Consider the following 21,865-nt stretch of genomic DNA (forward strand, 5'->3'; position numbering starts at 1 on the left):
TGTCTTACCTTGTATTATTACCACCTGAAATCAAATCATTCATTTACTTGTTTATTGTCCATCTCTCCTACCACACTATCCTATGAGATCAGGGAGTTTTGATTCACTGCTTTATTCCAGAGCCTAAGATAGTGCTGGGCACATTGAAAGCTTTCTTTAAACACTTGTTGAATGAATTGACATAGGCCTGGCACGTAGTATTTGCTAATATTTGAGGGCAAAGTCCCCTGTGTGCTAAATGTACCACAGGAATCGCTTCATTTTACCCAAGCCCCATTTTACACTGATACACAGGGGTTTAGTATCAGCTTTACACTGATACACAGGGCTTTAGTAGCCAGGTCACAGAGCAAGAAGGGATATGAACACTGGCAGCCTGGCTCAGAGCTTTCTGAGCCATTGTGCTATCCTCTCACACCTGGAAGTATTCAAAAGGTGTACTCAAAGGAAGGAGAAGGGGCGGGGTCTCAGTTTTTCTATTGTGGGGGGTACTTCTAGTTCCAATGAGTTCCGATGGTCTGGGGCTCCAGCTGGTACGGACATCCAGAGTCCACTCCCTCACAATTCTAGATGCCACTGGAAAAAGGCCACCTTTCTGACTGCCTGAGTCTTGACCTGGCCCTTGGGTATGCTCCCTACGCTGTTTTTTTTTTTTTAATTAAAATACAGTTGATTTACAATGTTGTGCCAATCTCTGCTGTACAGAAAAGTGACTCAGTTATACACACACACACACACACACATATATATATATTTAAATTCTTTTCTAAATATTCTTTTCCATTCTGGTTTATCCCAGGAGACTGGCTATAGTTTCCTATGCTATAGTAGGACCTTGTTTATCCATTCTAAATGTAATGTTTAAAATGCAGAAAGTGAGGGAACTGCCCCTGGAAAGCAGAAAAGCTAGGCAGAACTCACCCTCCTCCACGAGTGACACACAGTGAGAGTGAGTGAGCAGTGCTTCCCTGCAACATTTATTAAGGAATTTGCACATACACAGGAGAAAGGCAACCAGGAGTTGTGGTTCCCACAGGTGAAATCTTTTAAGCAACGTTTTCTTGTTTTAATTTTCAAGTGGGGCGAACGATGACTGAGAGGAAGGCTGCCCAGGCGCCCTGCCTCATACACCTGGACAGATCGGGGCACAGGGCAGCCTGGATACACCAATATGAAACAGCAACTGGCAGGTCGGAGAGGGGAAAGGAAGAAGGGAGCTACCAATGAGATTGCAAATTTTTTTTTTTTAACTAAAGAAAAACTGGCAACAGTTTTGGGCTGTTGATAAATTAACTCCTCTCTGTTGTAAACCTAAAACTAAAAAACAAAAACACTCAGCACAGACGGGGAAAGAGTGGGAGGTGGAATCCACGCACACACACAAGCAATACACACGTTAAGCTCTGCATTCCCACCAGAGGGGCTGGTCCTCCAGCCACAAAGCCGGATCCTACCGGATGAAGTCAGGGAACAGGGTGTGTGTCTTTGCGTGGGACCTTTGAAGAGTCTTTGGTGCTAAGAAAGGCTGACCGAAGCAGCAAGTCCTGAAGTCTCAGATCCAGCAAACAATTCAGCATGAAGCACAGTCATATTTTGCTCATCCTCGCCCCAGGGCTGGGGCCAAACTGCTCTAAGACTCCAGGAGCATTTAATTTCAGTACTTCCTTCATTTCCATGAATCAGGGGAGCATGATGCCCCCTTTCTCACCCCCAAAATTTAAACCTATGGAAATACTGGGTTGGCCAAAACGTCCTTTTGGTCAGCCCAATAACTCATCAACACATGTAGGAGGACCTCTAATCTCTCCCCTCTTTGCCTAAAATACAACCCCGACAGACCTTTCTGAGTCTGACAGGAAGTTTCACCTGGTGGGAAAAGTGCTCAAAGGTGTGCACATCTATCCTGCAGTCTAAGTGCCTTCTGCCAACAGTTCCTAAGGTACAGCTGCCAGGAGAGAACCCGGGCTGAGGCTGCGGAGGGAATCAGGACAGCTGGGGGACAGGTACGACAGAAAGCAACAGAGAGGTCTGCAGGTTTGGGATGCGGCTGGGCTAGGCAGGATGCCAAGTCCTAAGTGACCGACGACTAAACCAGAGAAGTAGGAGGGGGGATGGGGAAAGAGGAAACACAAGGAGAGGGGTGATGGGGAGAGTGGTAGTCATCCAGGGGTGCTCTTCCTATTTCCACATCTGAGGGCTGAGCGTCTGATTTGCTGCCTGTCCGGTCCCGCCGTTCATGGACTGTCCATAGCTCAGCATGCCGTTGGTGCCACAGAAGTTCATCCCGGCCATCTGCTGGGTCATCTGAAAGGGAGAGAGGAGGCTTTCAGACAGGCTGTGGGCACAGGGCCAATTAGAGCAAAGGGCGGGAAGAAGTCCTTCCGCCTGTGGGGAGAGGAAAGTGAGACAAAGGGGAGCTCTGTCATGAGCAGAACTGCCCTGAACCTGCACGGATCATTCCGGGGACACCAGACCACAACGATGGAGGCCTCTGCAGAAGGGAGATGCTGTCGGAGACTAATGCTCAGGGAGAGGAAGGGGGAATCCTGGAGTGAGCTGACCTAAAAGCGGCACAGGAGGTTATTCTGTTTCCTTTCCACTCTCATTCTGAAAAGGGGCCTATTGTGAACCGGCTGGAGCCAACCCTGAGAGTATAAAGAGAAGCCCCCAGCCAGCCAGAGCTCCTGTCTTTTCTCCAGCAAAGAGTGTCAGGGAAAGTGCTGTGCATGCTCGAGTAGAAAGAAAACAATGAAAAGGAAACTGGACTTTTCAGAAAGAACAAAGGCAGGCCAAAAAAAAAAGACCAACATGTCTTTACTGTATGAAAAAGGAAGTTGCTGGGAGAAAAGGGTTGGTGGCATCAGGCCTAGGTGGGGTTGAAGCCCCTTTAGGAATCTGATTAAAAGACTGGCTCCTGGCAGTGAACAGACCAAACTATTTATCAAAGAAAAATGCCTTAAATTTCCCAAGTCTGGTACATTTTCTGTATAAGATCTTTTCCTTTAGGAGAAAGGCTAACTTTTTTTTCTTCCACCAACTTTTAAAGCAAATTTCAAATTTACAGAAAGGTTGAAAGATTAGGATAATGAGACCCATACATCTTTCCTTAAATTCAACAACTGGTAACATTTTTGCTTTATTTTATCTTTGATATATACATATGTATCAGCTTTAAAAAATCTTTGATAGACATTGAAAATTGCAGATATTGTGACGTTTCACCTCTTAATAAGTCAGGAGGCATCTCATAAGAAGCTTCCCAGGTGGTGCGAGTGGTAAAAAACCAGCCTGTCAATGCAGGAGATGAAGATCCCCTGGACAAGGAAATGGCAATCCACTCCAATATCCTTGCCTAGGAAATCCCATGGACAGAGGAGCCTGGAGGGCTACAGTCCATGGGGCTGTACAAAGTCGGACTCTTAGGTCTCCTATGAATGAAGACTTTCCCAGAATCACAATACAATGAACATGTTCAAGATGTTTCACATTAATACTATATTCTAATATACATTACATTTCATTTTGCATCTCTTTAGCCTCCTTTAACCTAAAGGAGTTTCCCCGCCATTTTTTCCTAACACCATTTGAAGAGTCTAGGCCAGTTATTTTAGAGAAAATCCTTTAATTTAGATTTATCTCATGTTTTCTTACGATTGGATCCAAGTTAAATGTTTCTGGCAAAAATTCTAATATATATATTTTTTGATGTGGACTACTTTTAAAGTCTATTGAATTTGTTACAATACTGCTTTTATGTTTTGGTGTTTTGGCTGTGAGGCATGTGAAATCTTAGCTTCCCCGACTAGGGATCAAACCCACACCCCTTGCATTGGAAAGTGAAATTTGAACCACTGGACCACCAGGGAAGACCCCCAAAATTTTATGTAAGTGATATTATATCCTTAGTATATAAGATACCAAGAAATGCATAATACTATTGTGCCCCACTGTTGATAATTTTACGTTTGATCACTTATCTAAGGTTGTATCCATCATATGTTCCTTCATTGTAATTAATAAGTAATCTGAAGGGTATTTCTTTGCAAATATGTGAATACCCTGTTCTTTCTATAATTATTAGTTGTCATTCTTCTGCAAAGAAGGCGTTCTCTCCCTCTATCCCACACCCATTTAAAAAAAAATATGGACTCATGGATTTTTTTTTAATCATACAAAGCCTGAAAGTTTACTGGGATATGTTCGAGGTGACCATTCTGAGTCAGTTCTTCCAGATACACACGCAGTAGTTTCTTTCAACGTTATATTCAAGTCCTTTGTTTCTAGGAAACATTCTTATATTGTTTTAAATATATTAATCCTGTTCCACTATTTTATTTTTCTTCTTTGTATGGGTGCTAAGTGTCTTCAGTCGTGTCCAACTCTTTGTGACCCGGTGGATGGTAGTCCGCCAGGCTCCTCTGTCCATGGGGGTCTTCAGGCGAGAACACTGGAGTGGGCTGCCGTCACCCCCCCCCGGGATCTTCCCTGGCATGAGAGGCCCTGCATTGGCACAAGCTCCTTAGCACTAGTGCCACCTTTGGGGGTCGCCAAACACATATTTATGTTAGATCTTCTTTGCCTAAGGTCTTTCTTTCTGATTCTTTTTAGTGCTCTCTATATTTAGTTTCCTTTCTCTGAGCTATTTCACGCCTTTCCTCTATGCCAAATATATTTTCAGTTGAATCTATTCTCCTCTGACTAACTTGTAATTCAGTCTATTTTTAAGATAATTGTGTTGTTTCTCAATTTGTTTCCTGAGTTCAGGAAACTTTCATTTCACAACTTCCAGGTATTTGTCCATTTGGGTTCTAAGTTTCTCACTTTTTGATTCAAGCTGTTTTGTCTTACCTGCAAGTGTTTGTTAGAGGACATTCAATCTAGGATTGTGTAACAGTTTTCTTCTATTTCGTGAGTGGTTTTGGAGAAAGAATTTTCATTCCTCAAAATGTTTAGACTTCATTTTTTAGTTTCTTCTCATAATAGTTTTGCATAAATGTCACTTGCTACTTTCTGTTTATTTTTTGTGTGTATGCCTGTTCAATCGTGTCTGGCTCTTTGTGACCCCATGAACTGCAGCCCCTCAGGCTCCCCTGTCCATGGAATTTTCCCGGCAAGAATACTGGAGTAGGTTGCCATTTCCTCCTCCAGGGGATCTTCTCCACCCAGGGATAAACCCCTCATCTCTTGCATCTCCTGCACTGGCAGGCGGATTCTTTGTAGTACCTTATTTTTCTGAATCAGCAATAACACACACAGATGAAAGGATCTGGGGAGACTTATTAAATTTCTTAGTTCAAGAGCACCCTCTTCCATTAGTAAAGTGAAATGACTATTTGGTGCGGAGGAGGATAGTAGATCTGATTTTGTCATTCTCAATTTTTACTTCTTCACCACAAGGTCTCCTAAGAGCACCCCCTCATTCTAAGTCATCCTCATCTCTCCTTAGAAACAATGCTTGGCCAAAGCTACCCCCTATAGTCCTATCTATTTTGAGTCCTTTGCTTTTGATTCTCCAAGTAACCAGAGTTATACTGCACCAGGTCTCAGAACACTTCTCAGCACATCTCTCATCAGGGCAGGGCTTTCTCTTTCTTGGGGGTGTTTCATCTATGCTTTGTCACCTCTAGCCCCCTACTCCTCCTCTTTTCACACGGCCTCTCTGTGGTGCTGGCTCTGCTTGATTTCAGGGTTTTTAAAAAGCTATGTATTGTTGGCTGTGCTGGGTCTCTGGTGCTGTGAGGGCTCTTCTCTAGTTGTGAACAGGTGCTACTCTAGTTGCAGTGTGCAGGCTTCCCACTGCTGTGGCTTCTCCTGTTGCGGAGCACAGCCTCTAGAGTGCACAGGCCTCAGTACTTGCAGCACTCGGGCTCAGCAGTTGCAGTTCCTGGGCTTCAGAGCTCAGGCTCAACAGTTGTGGCACGTGGGCTCAGCTGCTCCTCGGGATGTGGGATCTTCCGGGACCAGGGATTGAATCTGTGTCTCTTGCCTTGGCAGGCGAATTCTTTACCACTGAGCCACCAAGGAAGCCCTGGATTTCAGGGTTCTAACCATGTAATCTGAGGTTTGTGGTATTCTATTAGGTGCAATAGTCATTGCTTATGGGTGCTTTTATTGGCACCTCTTGTTTATCTGGACAAGTTGTTTTGTTTTGATGAATGTGTAGAGAGTTTTAGAATCAGGCAATTACCCTTATTCTACAGGAACCCAAAATACCTCAGAAAGTCTGAGGTTAGACAGACCTTCTGTTAAAACAAATAAATAAATGAAGCAAATTCAAGAACGTCTCTGGCGATAACTCATTTACACTGTAAAGATTCAAAGGATAAGGGGCAGACACTAAGTGAGACAGCCTTGAGGAAGGCTCAGAACTCTTGTCCTGAGTGAAATGGAGCAGCTTACCTGAGTTAGGTTCCACTGCAGCTGCTGAGCTGGCTGAACCCCATACATAGTCTGGGGCATAGCTGCCATGCCTGCCATGTAGCCGGCCTGCTGGGTGGTCATCATTCCGTTTGGCACACCCATCATGGAGGCCTGCATGCCCCCCATATAGCCTGCAGGCATGGCCACTGGGGCAACCATCCCAGAAGCTCCCGGCTGAGCTACCATGCCTACTGGTGGGGGCATCATGCTCCCCATTAGGCTGTTAGCAGGTGTAACCCCAGGGAAGCTGGGGTAGGCAGCGGGATACGCCATCTGAGCGGGAGCCATGAACACTGCTGCCGAGAGAACAGACACACAGATTTGTGAAAGAGGAATGCACACAGGGCCAATCCAAACGCTCGCTGGCTGCCCCTTCCAGCTAAGAGTCCTCAGACAGATTCTCTGCAAGACTCGCTCTGGCTTCTAGTGGGCTGCAGACCCGGGCACTTCCCCTTTAGGGTCCAGATCCAGACCCCGAGTCAGGCTTCACAGAGGCCAGACCCCACAGAAGCATGGCTCAGAGTTACATTAATATCTATCTCCTGATACTCAGTGGCTTCACAAGAAATGTCATGCTCAGGCTTGTTTGGAGTATGATGTCAGGGCCCCCAGAGAAACTGCCCCTGGCACAACAAATAATTCCTGCACGGAAGGCCTCCCGTTTCTACCTGGCACACTGCCATGACCCCTGTGAACTCTACCTTGGGTGGGCATCTGAGGAGTCTGGGATCCATACAGTGATAGGATGGAGTCTTTAGACAGCTGCTTCTTGCTTGTTTCTTCTGATTTGCTCCCTGGCTCTGGAAACAGGTTCAGGTTTTCTGGAACTGAGCCAGCACTCCCTGGGGTTGGCATAGAACCTACAACCTTAGGACAAAGGGCAGGGAGGAATTGGAATGGTCCTCCTGGGGTTCTCTGTAAGGACCACCCTCATCTCTCAGGTGCTTCTAACATTTGCCATGAGAAAACGTGGCTCGAGTTAGTAGCTTCCTGACACTTTTTTACCATACAAACATCTGGAAACACCTGATAGTTAAGCTCTGGTACAATTCTTTGCTCTTTAGCAAAACAATGTGATGTGGTGAAAAACTAACAAATTAAAATGACCTACAAATGATGCAGCCACAGAGAACTAAGATCCCAGTACCACTGTTTACTGGTTGTGTAACGAGAGGCTAGTCATGTAACTTTTCTGAACTCTTTCCTCATCTAGAACACCCACTCTGCAGGACTGTGGTGAATATTTTAGATCATAAGGGAAATATACAAAATGATACACAAAATCACCCAACACTGCCTGGTGTACACAGCAGGCATTCCACAAATGGGAGTCACTGATGGTCTCAAGCCTTTCCTATTTACAAATTCTCTGGCAATAACTCAGGCTGAGGAGCTGACTTATAGGATTAGCCTTTACAATCTGACACGTCTTCAACTGAAGTTCACATAAAGGGCCCAATCTTGGTGGGCAAGAGACAAAATGGAATGAATAGGCTGTAACAGAGATGACAGGGTTAAGGGAAGAATCAAGAAAACCAAAGTCAAATTCTACCAAGAACACATGATTTGACTCCAGGATTAAGTTATCAAAAGCACCCCTTTACAGAATGCTCTTTCCTCCTGAGTCACCCACAAGACTCACCTTTCTGGAAACCGAAGAAGAGGGAGATGAAACAGAGGCCAGAAGATCTAAATCCTTCTCTAGGGTATTACTGGCCTTACCATTTGTAATGGAGCAGGATACAGGAGCATCTGGAAAGAGAGGCCAAAGTTAAAATGTAGCCCTGCTTATTAAGCCCATTCCTTTCTTCTCTTCCAGACACAAAGTAGAGAAGCCCCACATGCTCCAATCACAGACCCTGAAATCTAGGCTCTGGAACCATACAGCTTGGATGAGGAGGCATCTCACAAGATTCCCGAGAACACACTGGAAAAGCCTATATCTCAGCAGAGGACAGGAGGAACTTGGGCTTGAAGGCTACATTAGCACCATTGCAAGCGAGCTGCCTGGCTCCCTTCTGGCTATTTGAAGGGCAAAGCTGTGTAGGATTTATTCGCAGAGAGAAATGAAAAGTACAGACATGAGAAGCTGAAGTAGCCAATACTCAGCAGGAATGGACTGAAACAAAGTACAGCCATCAGTACTATGAAAAGTAACAATAGGCTCTATTTCTGAAAGGGGCATAACCACTAGCTCAGGGTTTCAAAAGTTTGGAGGAAAATGACCACAAGGTAAGGGGCCATCTCAGAAACAGGATGTACCTGGAAAATGAGAGGGGGGGGGCAGGGCTCACAGGTGCTGGTCTAGTGAAACTTGCAAACACTTACTGAATGATCCCTGTGTGGGGGCAAGGAGCTAAAAGCTTTAGAGGCATTATCTCATTTAGTCCTTCCAACATCTCTGATGTAGACTCATCATCCTCACTACAGGAGGAAAGTGATGTTGAGAGGTTGAGCAAGCTCCCCAAGATCACAAAGCTAGAGAGTGGCAGAGCTGGGACTCTGGCTTCCAAGGCCATGCGCAACCAGTACTGGGCCTGACCACTCCTCTAGTACAGCACTGTCTCCATAAAGAATGCCAGCACTTTTTAGAACAACTGCTCAGATGTAAAACAGCAGGAAGAACAGGAGGGAACAACCTTAGTGATGAAGCCACCAGCCGAACAAGCCCCTCTCTACCTATCTCCCCAGGATCACAGAGAATTCATCAACATTGGTGAGGTTACAGGAGTGGAAAAGTCTAGCTCTTACCAAGGCCCAAGAGATCCACCACAGGAGCTTTGGATTTCGGGGAGGTTTTCCGAGGTAGCTGTGGATCTTCTTTTTTCTGTGGCTAGGGTTAAAATATGTTATAGAAAGAAATAAGCAGGTATTTTTGAAGCCTCTATTCCCCTCTCCAACTGTAAAGCCACAGGAATTCTTGTGGCATGGTTGTTGTTATTCAAAGAGAGTTACCAAAGGAACAGAACTCAGGAAGTGTTATGTGAAAAAAAAAAACAAATCAGAAGACATAGTGCAGAAATCAAACCTAAAGTGAAAAACAAAGCTGTCATCTGCACTTATCTGGCTTTCTAAAGAGACAGATCTTTCCGAAACCAAGACAACCACAGACCAGGGTATCCAACAGAAGCAGCGGTTTTGGGTCCCAGGAGAAGCAAAGAATAAAGGCAGGTGTCTGATGGTACAAAAGGTAATGGCCAACACTTCTCCCAGTGACTAGAAAATCTTTAATACCAAAAGGGAACTCATTTTATAGGATACCTAATTCGCTCTGCCAATATCACTACGGACTGTGTTCTGCAGACAATACGATTCAGAATGATGCTAAAAGACCCTCGAAGGAAAACAGTAAAAAGTCTTCTTTCCCAAGATTCCAAACATGTTAAGAGTCGTGACCCAGGGATCGAACCTGTGTCTCTTACAGAGACAGGAAGGTTCTTTACCACTAGCGCCACCTGGGAAGCCCCATCTTAGAGTATCTACTACCAGGGCCATCAGGTGTCCAGTGGGAAAAGAAAGGTGCCTACTTCATTATGACAGAGTGAGAATACAAGAAGGGAAGGTTTAAAATGAATTACTATGGCCTGGCTTCTGGACTGTTCTTAACAGCAACAGGAAAACCAGGTACAGGAGGCCTAAGGAGAGGACTAACGTAGCATCTGCTCAGAAGGTGTCACGGAGCCTTGGCATTCCGCCATGAGACGTGCCTCTTGCTCAGATGGGACAGGTGCCGTTCCCAAGCCCCCATCTGGACCTCAAAGGCAGTGTGACAGAGCAGACTGGGCAGCAACAAGGCGACGGGAAAGCAGCCGAAATGGCAGTGGGTGATCTAATCCAAATGCGGCCCCCTTTAGTCCCAGGTGCTCTCAACGAGCCCTCCCCTTCCCCACCCCTCCCCTCCCCTCCCCTCTCCTCCACTGCCCTCCCCTCCACACATGTCAACAAACCCTGAGCCATCCACACAGCACACACACTGCCCCCACTTACCATTTTCACTTTCTCAAAAACAACAGGTTCCATTTTTTTCTCTGGAGCTGGTTCGCTCCCTCTTTTCCACTTGTTATCTTTTTCTTTCTATGAAGATTTAAAAAAACAAGACAAAGAACAGACCCCATGGTGACTAACAGTTCAACAAATTAGAATCCTAAATGTCTCAAACGGACACACAAATCCCTACTGAATCTGATGCAGGAGCCTGACAGACTGTGGGAGGGTCCTGTGTGGGGCATGAGTGCTGGCCTCTTCCACCCTGGCCTCAAGGCTGTAAAGAGGCATCTTTCAAATTTCTTAAGTATCTCCCTCCTTGTTCAGTCTATCTATGTATGACTGTTAAGTGTGCAGACCGGGTTATCTATAGAGGTTAAAACATTTCACCAGTTTGCTGTCCCTTTTGGACCCAAGTTTAACTTGCTCATCTTGGTACAGTAGTGAAAAATGTTCATCTTACTTGAGATACAGCCTTCAATCAAAGGTTCTCTCCCTTACAAATATGAGCCAAGTAGGAAGTGTTTCCTTATATATAAAATGTGAGTAAGAAGAGCTGTGAACTAACCCCACAGGGCTATCACCTGGATCAAAAGAATAACAGAACATAAATGTAATTTGCTATATATTAAAGGATATTGTATAAATACAATGGATAAAGTTTGAAGTCCCTCATCTGCCTCTTCTAGCCAGAGGGTTCTGTTTAGTCACTCAGTTGTGTCTGACTCTGTGACCCCATGGACTGCAGCATGCCAGGCTACCCTGTCCTTCATTATCTTCCACAGTTTGCTCAAACTCATGCCAATTGAGTCAATGATGCCATCCAACCATCTCATCCTCTGTCACCCACTTATCCTGCCCTCACTAATCTTATTTGTAAAATGCAGGACAACTGGAGCTGAAGCTCCAATACTTTGGCCACCTGACATGAACAGCCGACTCACTGGAAAAGACCCTGATGCTGGGAAAGACTGAAGGCAAAAGGAGAAGTGGGTGGCAGAGGATGAGATGGTTGGATGGCATCACCAATTCAATGGACATGAACCTGGGTGAACTCCAGGAGACGGTGAAGGACAGGGAGGCCTGGCATGCTGCAGTCCACGGGGTCAGAAAGAGTTGGACACCACTTAGCAACTGAACAACAAATACACATGAAAAATGGTCGGCCCTGATCATGATCAAAAAGTGAAATTTAAAATGCACTTTTGGGCGGAATTCCCTGGCAGTCCAGTGGTTAGGACTCTGAACATTCAATGCTGAAAGTCCAGGTTTGACCCCTAGTTGGAGAAATAAGATTTCAAGCCATGAGGCATGGCCAAAAAAAAGAAAAAACATTTTGGGGAGGAGAAAAAAATCTTAATAGTACTATCTAATATTGGTAGGGATGGAGTAAAACTACTCTACTCATCCAATGCTGAGAAGATAGTATAGAACAGTACAATTTCTAAAAAATATATTGGCAAACGTATGAAGAGACAAAAACTGAAACCCTTTGACCAAGAGGACATTGCATCTTGTAATATACCTTAAGAAAAATAATCCAAAGCATGGAGAAAGTGACATATGCCAAGAAGTTCATTCCAGAGTAACATATCTGAAGAGAAATGTAACCTTTATGCCACAGAGGGGAAGAGTAAAATAAACTGTGATCTAGCTGCTCACTGAACAAGAGGCAACGATTACAAGTTGTGAAAAGTAACAAGTAAACAGGTGACAGGTAAAAACATGATGTGCTAAGTTAAAGGAAAGCAGGAGGCATTCTATCCAACCATGGCACAATAATGCCTTCAAAAAGTAACTACACAGGGAAAAATGGGGGAAACACACGGGTGACAGTCATTATAAAGGTAAGAGTAGGCATGGATTTTCCACTTTAACTTTCATATTATCTGTAAAGTGATATCATAATCATGAAGAACACACCCAGCTATGCTTGTTGCATACATAGTGTAATACTTTAATACAGAACACTTTATTTCTTGAAATTAAAAACACCTTATCTATTTAAGAAGAATACTCTTCAACAAAGCCAGTTTCTTTTAGATTTGATATTAAATGCCTTCACTTAGCAAATATTAATTCTTGGCATATAAACCTTCACAAAGATATTTTTTAAAAGTCTAAATACATCAAATAAAAGGTTTTGAAATAGCTCTTTGGCACACAGGAAACATTTCCTTTCTAAGTGAAAACATTCAGTGAGTAAAACAGGCTGTTTTCATGGGTATGGTACAGCAGAAACATAATTATGAATGAATACCATCTATTTCCATACAGCAACTCTTTCCTCTTCTCCTACCTTCTGAATTACCTCAGATACCTTTTGTTTGACCTCGTCTGATTTCATACGTTCTTGTACAATGAACAGAGCTAAGCAGACAGACTACAGTTTTCTACAAAGGAAAGGAAAGGTTTCTTTTGGTTTCAAACTCTTCTTGATGATGCCGTCCAAGCCATAAATGTACGCTGGGTTAAGTCTTTCTTGGAAGAGTTACGACACATCCCTTTTCTGGATGACTGTGACGTAAGAGTCCTTCATACAAAGCTGAGAAGGAATTATCATTACCTAACTACATGTATTACCCTGCACTTGCTTGCCCACGTTGAAATCAATGACCGGTTAGTGCCCCTTTTCACACAAGATCAAAAGATCAGTCTCGAGCTGATTTCAATTAGTTTGACTTTATCTGGAAGGGCTTAGAGCCCTGTGTAAATGTAATTATCTCACTGGCTAGCACATCTTCCATCAAAATAAACAACAGAGAGAGGACAGATGCTAGGTAGATAGGTCTTTTGCTAGAACTGGAGAATCCCATATTCTCCATACTTCCTTAGCCAGAGAAACAGTCGATTATTTCAAAGCAAATTTATTAGTCTTGTCAAAGGCTTTTTGAAGGCTTAAGTTAGTCATATTTATAGGTTCCCCTCTGGCTGTCATTAGTCAGGCATATTTTCTTCTTCCAGAAACCATGTTGTATTTCCTCTTGTACACTGTATTTCAGATTCTAACCACATGCCTAGGATGCAAAGTGTATTTGGCAACTGGGAGTCTCCTAAAATTCCTCTCAAGAACAAGCGTTCCATTGGCAGTCAGTTCACTGACACGATGGAAATATATGCTGGTCAAATTTAAGGAAACTCTGCTGATATAATTACACCAATTTTGGTGACTTCATTTACAGAAAAAAAAAATGCACACACACGTATGTATGCGCACACACACACCATTCTATTTGATCTAGTATGCCCCACATATCCATATAAAGAAATAATTTGGAACTGGGAATCACTGACATCTAAATTCAGATCACGGTAAAGAATTAACTGATGGTTGGTCCATCCCTGAGGCAAAAGTTTGCTCCAAGATATCTCATGGTCTTGATTCAATAGCTTGCTTTATTCTACTTTTTTTTGTTTTTATGTTCTTAGAGTATTTTGGTAGCTGTTCTTCAAATTCTCCCCAGGCCTGATTAATAAGCAAATTGTTTATTATGAACAAAACTTGAAAGATTTACAACCAACCCTAAAGGCATTGATGTCCAGACTTCGGTCCATGTATTTCTTCTTCTCATATTTATCTCGAATAAATCCCTCGACCGCACTGCAAGAAGCTTATTAAGGATAAAGCAAGCAAGTCTTTCTCACAGAATGACCATCAAAGGTTCATTTGTATCCCGTGAGCATTGTTCCCCCTCTTCCTTCTGCCTGGTTTCCCCACGTGGCTCCTGTCTCTTCTGGCCTATCCCTAACCCAAACCTTAAAATGCCTCCTTTCGTGGCTACTGCAGGGAATCACCATTTCCTACAGCAGAAATGGGGTCACTCTTCATTTTGACAGTAGAGCCTGTGGCTGCTCTACTGAGAGAATACAGGTAAAGCAGTCAGTTATCTATTGTAAAGTCCTTAAGTCAACAGGACTGAAACAGACATCTGAGTGCCCCTTAAAAAAAATATACGGGACTCCTGTGCCCCACTGCAAGATTCTGATCTGGGGTCCTCTGCAGGGTTCCAAATCTACATTTAGTAGGTTCTCCTGTACCCACCAAAATCAAACTCTAACAAGATGGTCTACAAGCCATAGTTTGAGAAGCACTGCCTTCAGGGAGTTTCGTTTTATGAGCTGAGTGCCATCTCCATTTGAGGGGCTGGGGGAAGAAAGTTGTGGATTAACTGGTCAACAAGTCAATTCTTTCAGGTAGGGCATAAAAAGGCATTAAAAATTAGTGGCAGTTTTGCTGAATCAACATAGCACAATAAACTATTCTTTTAAGCAAACAATAGTTTCAGAGATTCAAAGACTATTGGAGATGTCACTCTATGGAAGAATTCACAGTGAACCATAGCAGTCTTAATTTCTGGATGAGTCGCCCCTGTGTGACACCACCATTCTGACATTAGAGAGTATACTCGGGCTTTCTATATGTCTTGGTTGCAGGAGAGAAGAAAAGCCAGACAGACTTCAACTCATCCGCATATAAAGATGGCCCAGTCAGATCGTGGGTCCTGAGTCTTCTGCAACTCTCCCAAGACACTACCAACACCACCACCACCAATAAAACCATTCAGCCTTTGAAGTTGCTCCGAAAAAGATACTGGTCTATTTGAGGTCGCCGAAAGGTCTCGGGCAGGTAGGCTTCGTAAAGTCGGTTTGCCTTTCCATTCCCCATCTCTTGCATGCACTGCAATCAAAAAGATGTGGAAACAAGGAATGTCACATTAGGAAAGAACTGAAAAACTTCTTATCCAACTGCATCATCTTACAACTGAAGAGCCAACCTAGGGAGTGGCGGAACCGAGATTTAAACCTGCGTATTCCGATTTATAATCCATGATTCTCTCGGCTCTGCTCCCAATCATTTCCTTCCACAGCTGTCTTTCCTGCCACTCTGTCTCCTTTTATTGAAAGATTTGTCTAACAAGATACATTTGATTCAATAGTAATTTAAGATCCCGTTTGAAAGTCCAAGACATGGAGCTGCCAATCCAAATGTCTACTTGGCAGGCAATAATCAGTGCCTAATCAGGCAGGCAGTAATTAGGAACAACTACAATTCTGAGTTTATAGTAGTAATTAACCTATCCACTGTATTACCAACAAATATGTTTCTCATTAGGCTTTTGAAAGACTCCTTAACATTTGTGAGAGAAAAATTCCAAGATTTTTAAACATCTTCAAATATAACTGAAAAATATAAGTAATCTTTTAGTCCTTCAGTGAATCTATAAAGATAACCTAAAGTAACTTCTAAAGCCATTTTCTGTCAAGAATAACCTCTTACAACATCAACTTTAGCAACTGGTTTTCTTTGGAGCCAGGAGATTTTCCCAAAACAAAATATATATATATATATATATATATATTTGTAAATTACTTTAAGAAGTTTCAATGCAGGAAGAGAACAGAAAACAGGGAAGCCACATCAGGCTGCAGCTCTCCAGCCAGGCTAGACTCACTAACTTAAGTGTCTCACACACAGCCCACCAACCTAATGGCAAGCAGGATTCATATATGCATTTCTGCAATAAAACACATTAAAAGTATACATGTTGGACTTCTTTTTTAAGTGAGTATCTACAATGACAAACATTAGATCTGAAAATGATAAGGGCCTTAGAAAATAATACAAAGATTCTCCTTCGTGTCTTCATGGATCCATGGGGTCCTAGTCCATAGAGTATTTGTGTTTTCAAGGAGGTAAAATATAAGTGGAATAACTTGTGTCTTAAACACAAAGATAAAAATTTTTTATTGTGGCGTTAGTGTTGAATACTTAAACTTCCCTCTACCTTCACCTTTGTGCCCAGTTTGACTGAAATTCATCCGGAACTACTTTCACATGAAGTATGGGAGCAGTTGACTCACTCCTGGGTTGTGCAAGTACCTGGATCTGTTCTTGAGTCCACTGGTCAAGGTTAACCGATTTTACCCTGGATATGTGCACCCCGAGATTCCTGTGGATTCCAGCACATCGAATGCAGATGAACACACCAATGTTCCAGGAGGCCCATCGTGGCCCTGTGGAGGTCAGGAGCAGGGGGCAATAAAGTAAAAATTAAAACAACATTCACGACCCAAACCAGAATTATTTAGGTTATCAGATAACATTTCAGCTAGAACATAAGTGAGAGAATTGTTACCACGATCACCTTTTAAATTTTTAAAAATTTTGTTTTTATTTTTCTGGCTGCGCTGTGAGGCTTGCGGGATTTTAGTTCCTTGAACAGGGACTGAACCCCAGGCCTAGCAGGGAAAGCTCTGAGTCCTAACCACTGGACTGCCAGGGAATTCCACAATCACCTTTTTTGGGTCATTGTTTTGTTAATTTTTCCAAAAATGAGCTTTTTTTAAAAAAAAGTTTAAAGTTCTTAAGTGTACAATATGGTGGTCTTTAGTATATTCACACAGTTATGTATCATCGCCACTATCTACTTCCAGAATGTCTTCATCCTCCCCAAGAAGAATTCTCAAGCCTAGTAGCAGGCACTTCCCATTTCCTCTAAAATTCCCCTGACCCCAGCCCCTGGCAACCACAAATCTACATTTTCTTTCTATAGATTTGCCAATTCTGGACATTTCATAGAAATATATAACATGTGGGCATTTGTGTATGGAACAATAGCTTTTTTAGAGTCTCATAAAGGTTGAACTGCAAATATAATATTGTTACTTATGTTTTTAAAAATCCCAGGAGAACAGTGGCAGGTCATGTCACATTCTATTTAATATATTTCATGAACAGCCCTCTCTCAAGAAACTTTTTAATGGTGGTGAGACCTGGATTCAGTTTTCCTACTAGGAAAACAGATACAGACATACCATGCCGGCTTGCAGCTAAGCCTGAAATTTAAAACTCTGTTTATCCTCCCCTCCCCACCAGGACTATAAAATATGCATCCAGATTCACTTAATAGGATCCTTTCCCCCCCTAGGGCTAATGTCCCTACTTTACCCAACCACAGCACTATCTAGATTTAAAATTGCCATATAATAAAGACGCTTATAGCAATAAAAAAAAATCTCAGACATGTATTTTAATATAAGATGTTACATAATCTCCCGTCCCCTGCCAACTTTGCTCACCCTAATAATCACTCTGGAAAAATTTCAAACTCCTCTTCATAATTTTTATACAGGGTAAAAGCAACTTACTTTTATATGACATCTGCCAAAGATCTATTGAAAAATGACTAATATTTCTTTTGCCACTACTCCAGTAGGCAGAAATTCACCACATAAAAGAAGCATGATGTCAAGAGCTAGAGGTTGTGAAAAAGAAGTGAAAAGACACTAACTGGGTTTCTACAGAGATAAACAGGACCTGCATTTGGAACAAAAAAGGATACGAGGTTTTGGTTCTGCTGGACACAGACAATGGTGTGGTTAGTCTGAGGGTTTTGACAGAAGTTTTTTTTTTTTTTTTTTTAATTTATCTTTTTACTGAAGGATAATTGCTTTACAGAATTTTGTTGTTTTCTGTCAAACCTCAATATGAATCAGCCATAGGTCTACATATATTACCTCCCTTTTGAACCTCCCTACCATCTCCCGCCCCATCCCACCCCTCTAGGTTGATACAGAGGCCCTGTTTGAGTTTCCTGAGCCATACAGCAAATTCTCGTTGGCTATCTATTTCACATATGGTGATGTAAGTTTCCATGTTACTCTCTCCATACATTTCAGCCTCTCCTCCCCTCTCCCCATGTCCATAAGTCTATTCTCTAATTTTGTTTCTCCACTGCTGCCCTGTAAATAAATTCTTCAGTACCATTTCTCTAGATTCCTTGACAGAAGTTTCAATGAAGGAATGCTAGAGTTATATGGAAAAAAATTATTTTTAGAAATTTGAATCAGCAGCTATTATAAATAAGGTAATTTCTAGATAAAGATATCACTCAGATATTATGGTTAAAAACTGAAAATACAGAAGGCTCAAGTTCTCCTTACAACCACCAGGTGGCGTTCTCTGCCTGAAATTTTATTGCAATACCCTCTTCCTGCTATAATAATCTTGATACACTCAGGTTTATCTTCTAAAAAGACCTTCAGTCCCTTCAAATCCCCAGATTTGCACAGTAGATCTGCCATGTAACTAACAAGCACACACATGATCCACACACTTCTTTCAATGGCGGTGAGTTACATAAACACAAAATGGAAAACCTAAATAGATGGAAATGAGATTCCTTAGGGTACTGTGGGTCTATTTCAGTTTTTATAAGGTAACTCAAGATAAATCAAAATTATACACAATTAAAAGTGGGACCAAAAGTCAACAGTTCATGTCTCTTTACCATTTTCCCTCTGCTCTAGATTCTAGAACTCATGATAAGACAGTTAAATTGTACCTGTTTGCTAACAAAATCAGAAGCCAAAAACACGAATTAAAAGTTAGCTGTGGAGTGTTAGACTATTTGCTTTCTGACCTTAAGTCTGGAGAAGGTGATTCCCAAACATCAAAGCCACTGTCACAACTGGGAATTTCTCCAGATCCCATTCTAGAGTATAAGGTCTCTGAGGAATACAGGACTAAATCCTGATATTCTGAAGCTGCTAACAAGGCCTCCGTATAGAAACAGGCAATAATATTTTCACGAAAAGTCAAAGGAAAGCCTCCTTTGCCCCACTCCCACATCCCTCCTACGACCTTTTCCCAGTGAAATATGGGCTGTTCCATCTCAGACACTCAGCTTCCTTTAGTTTTATGGTGCTGGATTTATTAAGCTGTAACTTTATCCTCCATACAGGATTCCGAAATTAGAGAAAAGGAAAAGACACGAGAGACAGTTACTTATATGGCTGAAAATATGGGGAAATGGTGTTGTTATTGCAAGTATAATCTTTGCAGCCAGGAAAAAACTGAGGTTTGAAGGTCAGCTTCAATAACAATTAGCTGCGTGACCTTCAGAGAGACACTGAAACCTCCTAGGCCTCAGTTTCCTCATCTTCAAAATGTGTACAGTAATATCCACCTCACATGCTGAGACTATGGAGGAATAATAACAAAAGAGAGCTACATATAAGAACATGGTATAGAGTGAGATTTCTGGAACCCACTTCCCGTTCATCTACTTTCATCGATAACGGCATGTTAACGCATTCATATGTCTATACCAACACTATGCAAGACCACAGAATGCTCTTGTTAGACAGGAATATGAGTTCCAGTCCTAAAACGTCAGAACCAGAATCAATTGACTGAATAGCAGAAAGAAGAAATTTACCCTCGATACACTTTCAAAGTCCTCTAGAAAACAAGAAATTTTAGGCAGTTTTCTAAGTCTCCCCCCAAATATTCCTTGAAATGTATTACCTAAACCCCCACCTGTTCCCCTTTTCTGTTATACACCCCAACTCTGCCTTTGTGTCCACACATGCCTCCACTACACACACGAAGGAAGACGAGAAGCTGACGACTATTTGACCTGTCTGGATTACACAGTACCCTGTATTGCTGCTACAGGCCAACCTACTGGAACACGGCATTATAGGCAAAGATAATCCAGTTGTTCCATACACACTGGTCATGGCCACCAAGGAGAAAATATACAAAAGATATTTTGAAGTTGAAAATAGAAAGAGACTCTGAGAGACAATATTCTGAACTGTTTTGAAAGCAAAGAGGATAGATAGTGACATAAACTGGGTAGTGATTAGCACAAAGTCATGGTTAAGTGAACATATTCAACAGGGGCCTATGAGCGGGCTCAGGAAGCATTAAGCAATATTAAAATTAACAAATAATCACTCTGCAATAAGAGATCAGTAAAAATAAAGAAAGTATTTGGATTTGGCTAATCTGTCAAGATATCGGCTCTAATAAGTACCAGCCCAGTATCAGGGAAATCTGGCCTTACCCTAACTATTTTCACACCTTCTAACAAGTATCTCGAGTGTTTATTTCTCCATTTGTAAAATGGAAAGCATATAAGTAAATCCAATTTACATTCAACTACTGGATGCCTTCTGCATAACTGAGTTAACTACTGATACTTGGCTGTAAATTTTTCTTGCTGCTAAAATTTCCCTCATCACAAGAGCTGCTGGGCCTAGAAGTGTTCTGTCTGGGCTTGAGAAATCAGCAGAGAGAAGAGAACTAGACTTACAGATAGCTTGAAGTCACTATTATAATAATTATAGATCATGAATCTCTAACTTGTAGAGTTCCAAAAAATAAATGTTGAGGTGAAAAAGAAAATTGCTAAATCGATGGTTACCCATAATTAGACCTGCCAGCACCCTGGAGCTGTTGAATAGCTCAACAGGAAGCGTCCAGGAAGAGAGAGAAACTCTCTTCCATCTTCCATTCAAGCCCTGTTGAATCTACCTTGGAAACTTTCCCAGAAACTATCCATTTCTACCTAGACCTTCTCCTATCTCACCCATAAGCATTCATTCTCTCTTTTTTAATGGCATAAGATTTTTTTCTTGTTGGAGCTTTTAAAATGTTTTTATTGAAAAATAATTGATTTACAATGTTGTGTTAAGCATTTATTCTTTTAATATTATTTATTGAGAAGATGGTAAAGAATCCACCTGCAATGTGGGAAACCTGGCTTTGATCTCTGGGTTGAGAAGATCCCCTGGAGAAGGGAACTGCTACTCACTCCAGTATTCTTGCCTGGAGAATTACATGTGCAAAAGAGCCTGGCAGGCTACAGTCCATGGGGTTGCAAAGAGTTGGACATTAAGCGACTTTCATTTTTCACGGAGTACCTTTTATGTGCCAAATACTCTGCCTGCTAGGTACCAGGAATATAAAGGCAGAGACAAGTGAAGATGAGATTCCCTAATTCAAAGAGCTCATGGACTAACAACCAATTGGTCTCCAGTTTCCCACTAGAATAATCTCTCTAAACACAAAACTATACATATCAGGCCCCAAATATAAACTTTTCACATAGTTGTAAACATAGAGGTGAAAGTGTAAATTGGTGCAAGTTTTCTGAATAGTATATTCCAAACTGAACTCTCAGTCTCTTGCCACAAAATCTTCTGTCTCCATTCTTCTCCATCTTGATCCATTCATCTCCATTTAACCTCCATTCAATCAAATGCAGCAGTCAAAAATTCATAGCTCATTTATACCTCTCTCCTTCAACCACCATCTCTACAGCATCACCAAGACCAAATCTCTCTCAAATCGGTGTTTCCTGTCCATCTGCAACATTATTTCTCTAATTCAAACCTACCAGATCTCTTGGACTAGTGCAATAACCTCCTAATGAATGTCTCTCACTTTTATATTCCTCTCTCCTCCAAACCAAACCAAAAACCATTCTCTGTGAAACAGCCAGCTTGAACTCTTCTTTAATTTTATTTTTAATGTGGTTGATTTACAATGTTGTGTTAGTTTCAGCTCAGTTCAGTCGCTCAGTCGTGTCTGACTCTTTGCAACCCCATGAATCGCAGCATCCCAGGCCTCCTTGTCCATCACCAACTCCCGGAGTCCACCCAAACCCAA

The 21,865-nt window shown here is 42.1% G+C and overlaps 1 protein-coding gene across 2 annotated transcripts in view; it reads right to left on the reverse strand.

Annotated features, from left to right (window-relative positions):
• Positions 1 to 954: 954 nt before the first annotated feature.
• The window catches only part of SMAP2 (small ArfGAP2), a 47,823-nt gene continuing 26,912 nt past the window's right edge, over positions 955 to 21,865 (reverse strand). Inside the window, exons 2-10 of one of the 2 annotated variants that reach the window (XM_040231566.1) lie at positions 16,286 to 16,419; positions 14,997 to 15,082; positions 13,927 to 14,005; positions 10,408 to 10,494; positions 9,172 to 9,253; positions 8,063 to 8,172; positions 7,122 to 7,287; positions 6,400 to 6,716; positions 955 to 2,304 (exon numbers count right to left, since the gene is read on the reverse strand). In XM_040231566.1, coding sequence (XP_040087500.1) covers positions 2,179 to 2,304; positions 6,400 to 6,716; positions 7,122 to 7,287; positions 8,063 to 8,172; positions 9,172 to 9,253; positions 10,408 to 10,494; positions 13,927 to 14,005; positions 14,997 to 15,082; positions 16,286 to 16,419 — 1,187 coding nt within the window. In that variant the 3' untranslated portion in view covers positions 955 to 2,178. The remainder of the gene's footprint in view (positions 2,305 to 6,399; positions 6,717 to 7,121; positions 7,288 to 8,062; positions 8,173 to 9,171; positions 9,254 to 10,407; positions 10,495 to 13,926; positions 14,006 to 14,996; positions 15,083 to 16,285; positions 16,420 to 21,865) is intronic. The other variant, XM_040231567.1, reaches the window with a different exon arrangement.

This window comes from Oryx dammah, unplaced genomic scaffold (genome assembly GCF_014754425.2).
Source record: "Oryx dammah isolate SB20612 unplaced genomic scaffold, SCBI_Odam_1.1 HiC_scaffold_28, whole genome shotgun sequence".
Classification (NCBI taxonomy): domain Eukaryota; kingdom Metazoa; phylum Chordata; class Mammalia; order Artiodactyla; family Bovidae; genus Oryx; species Oryx dammah.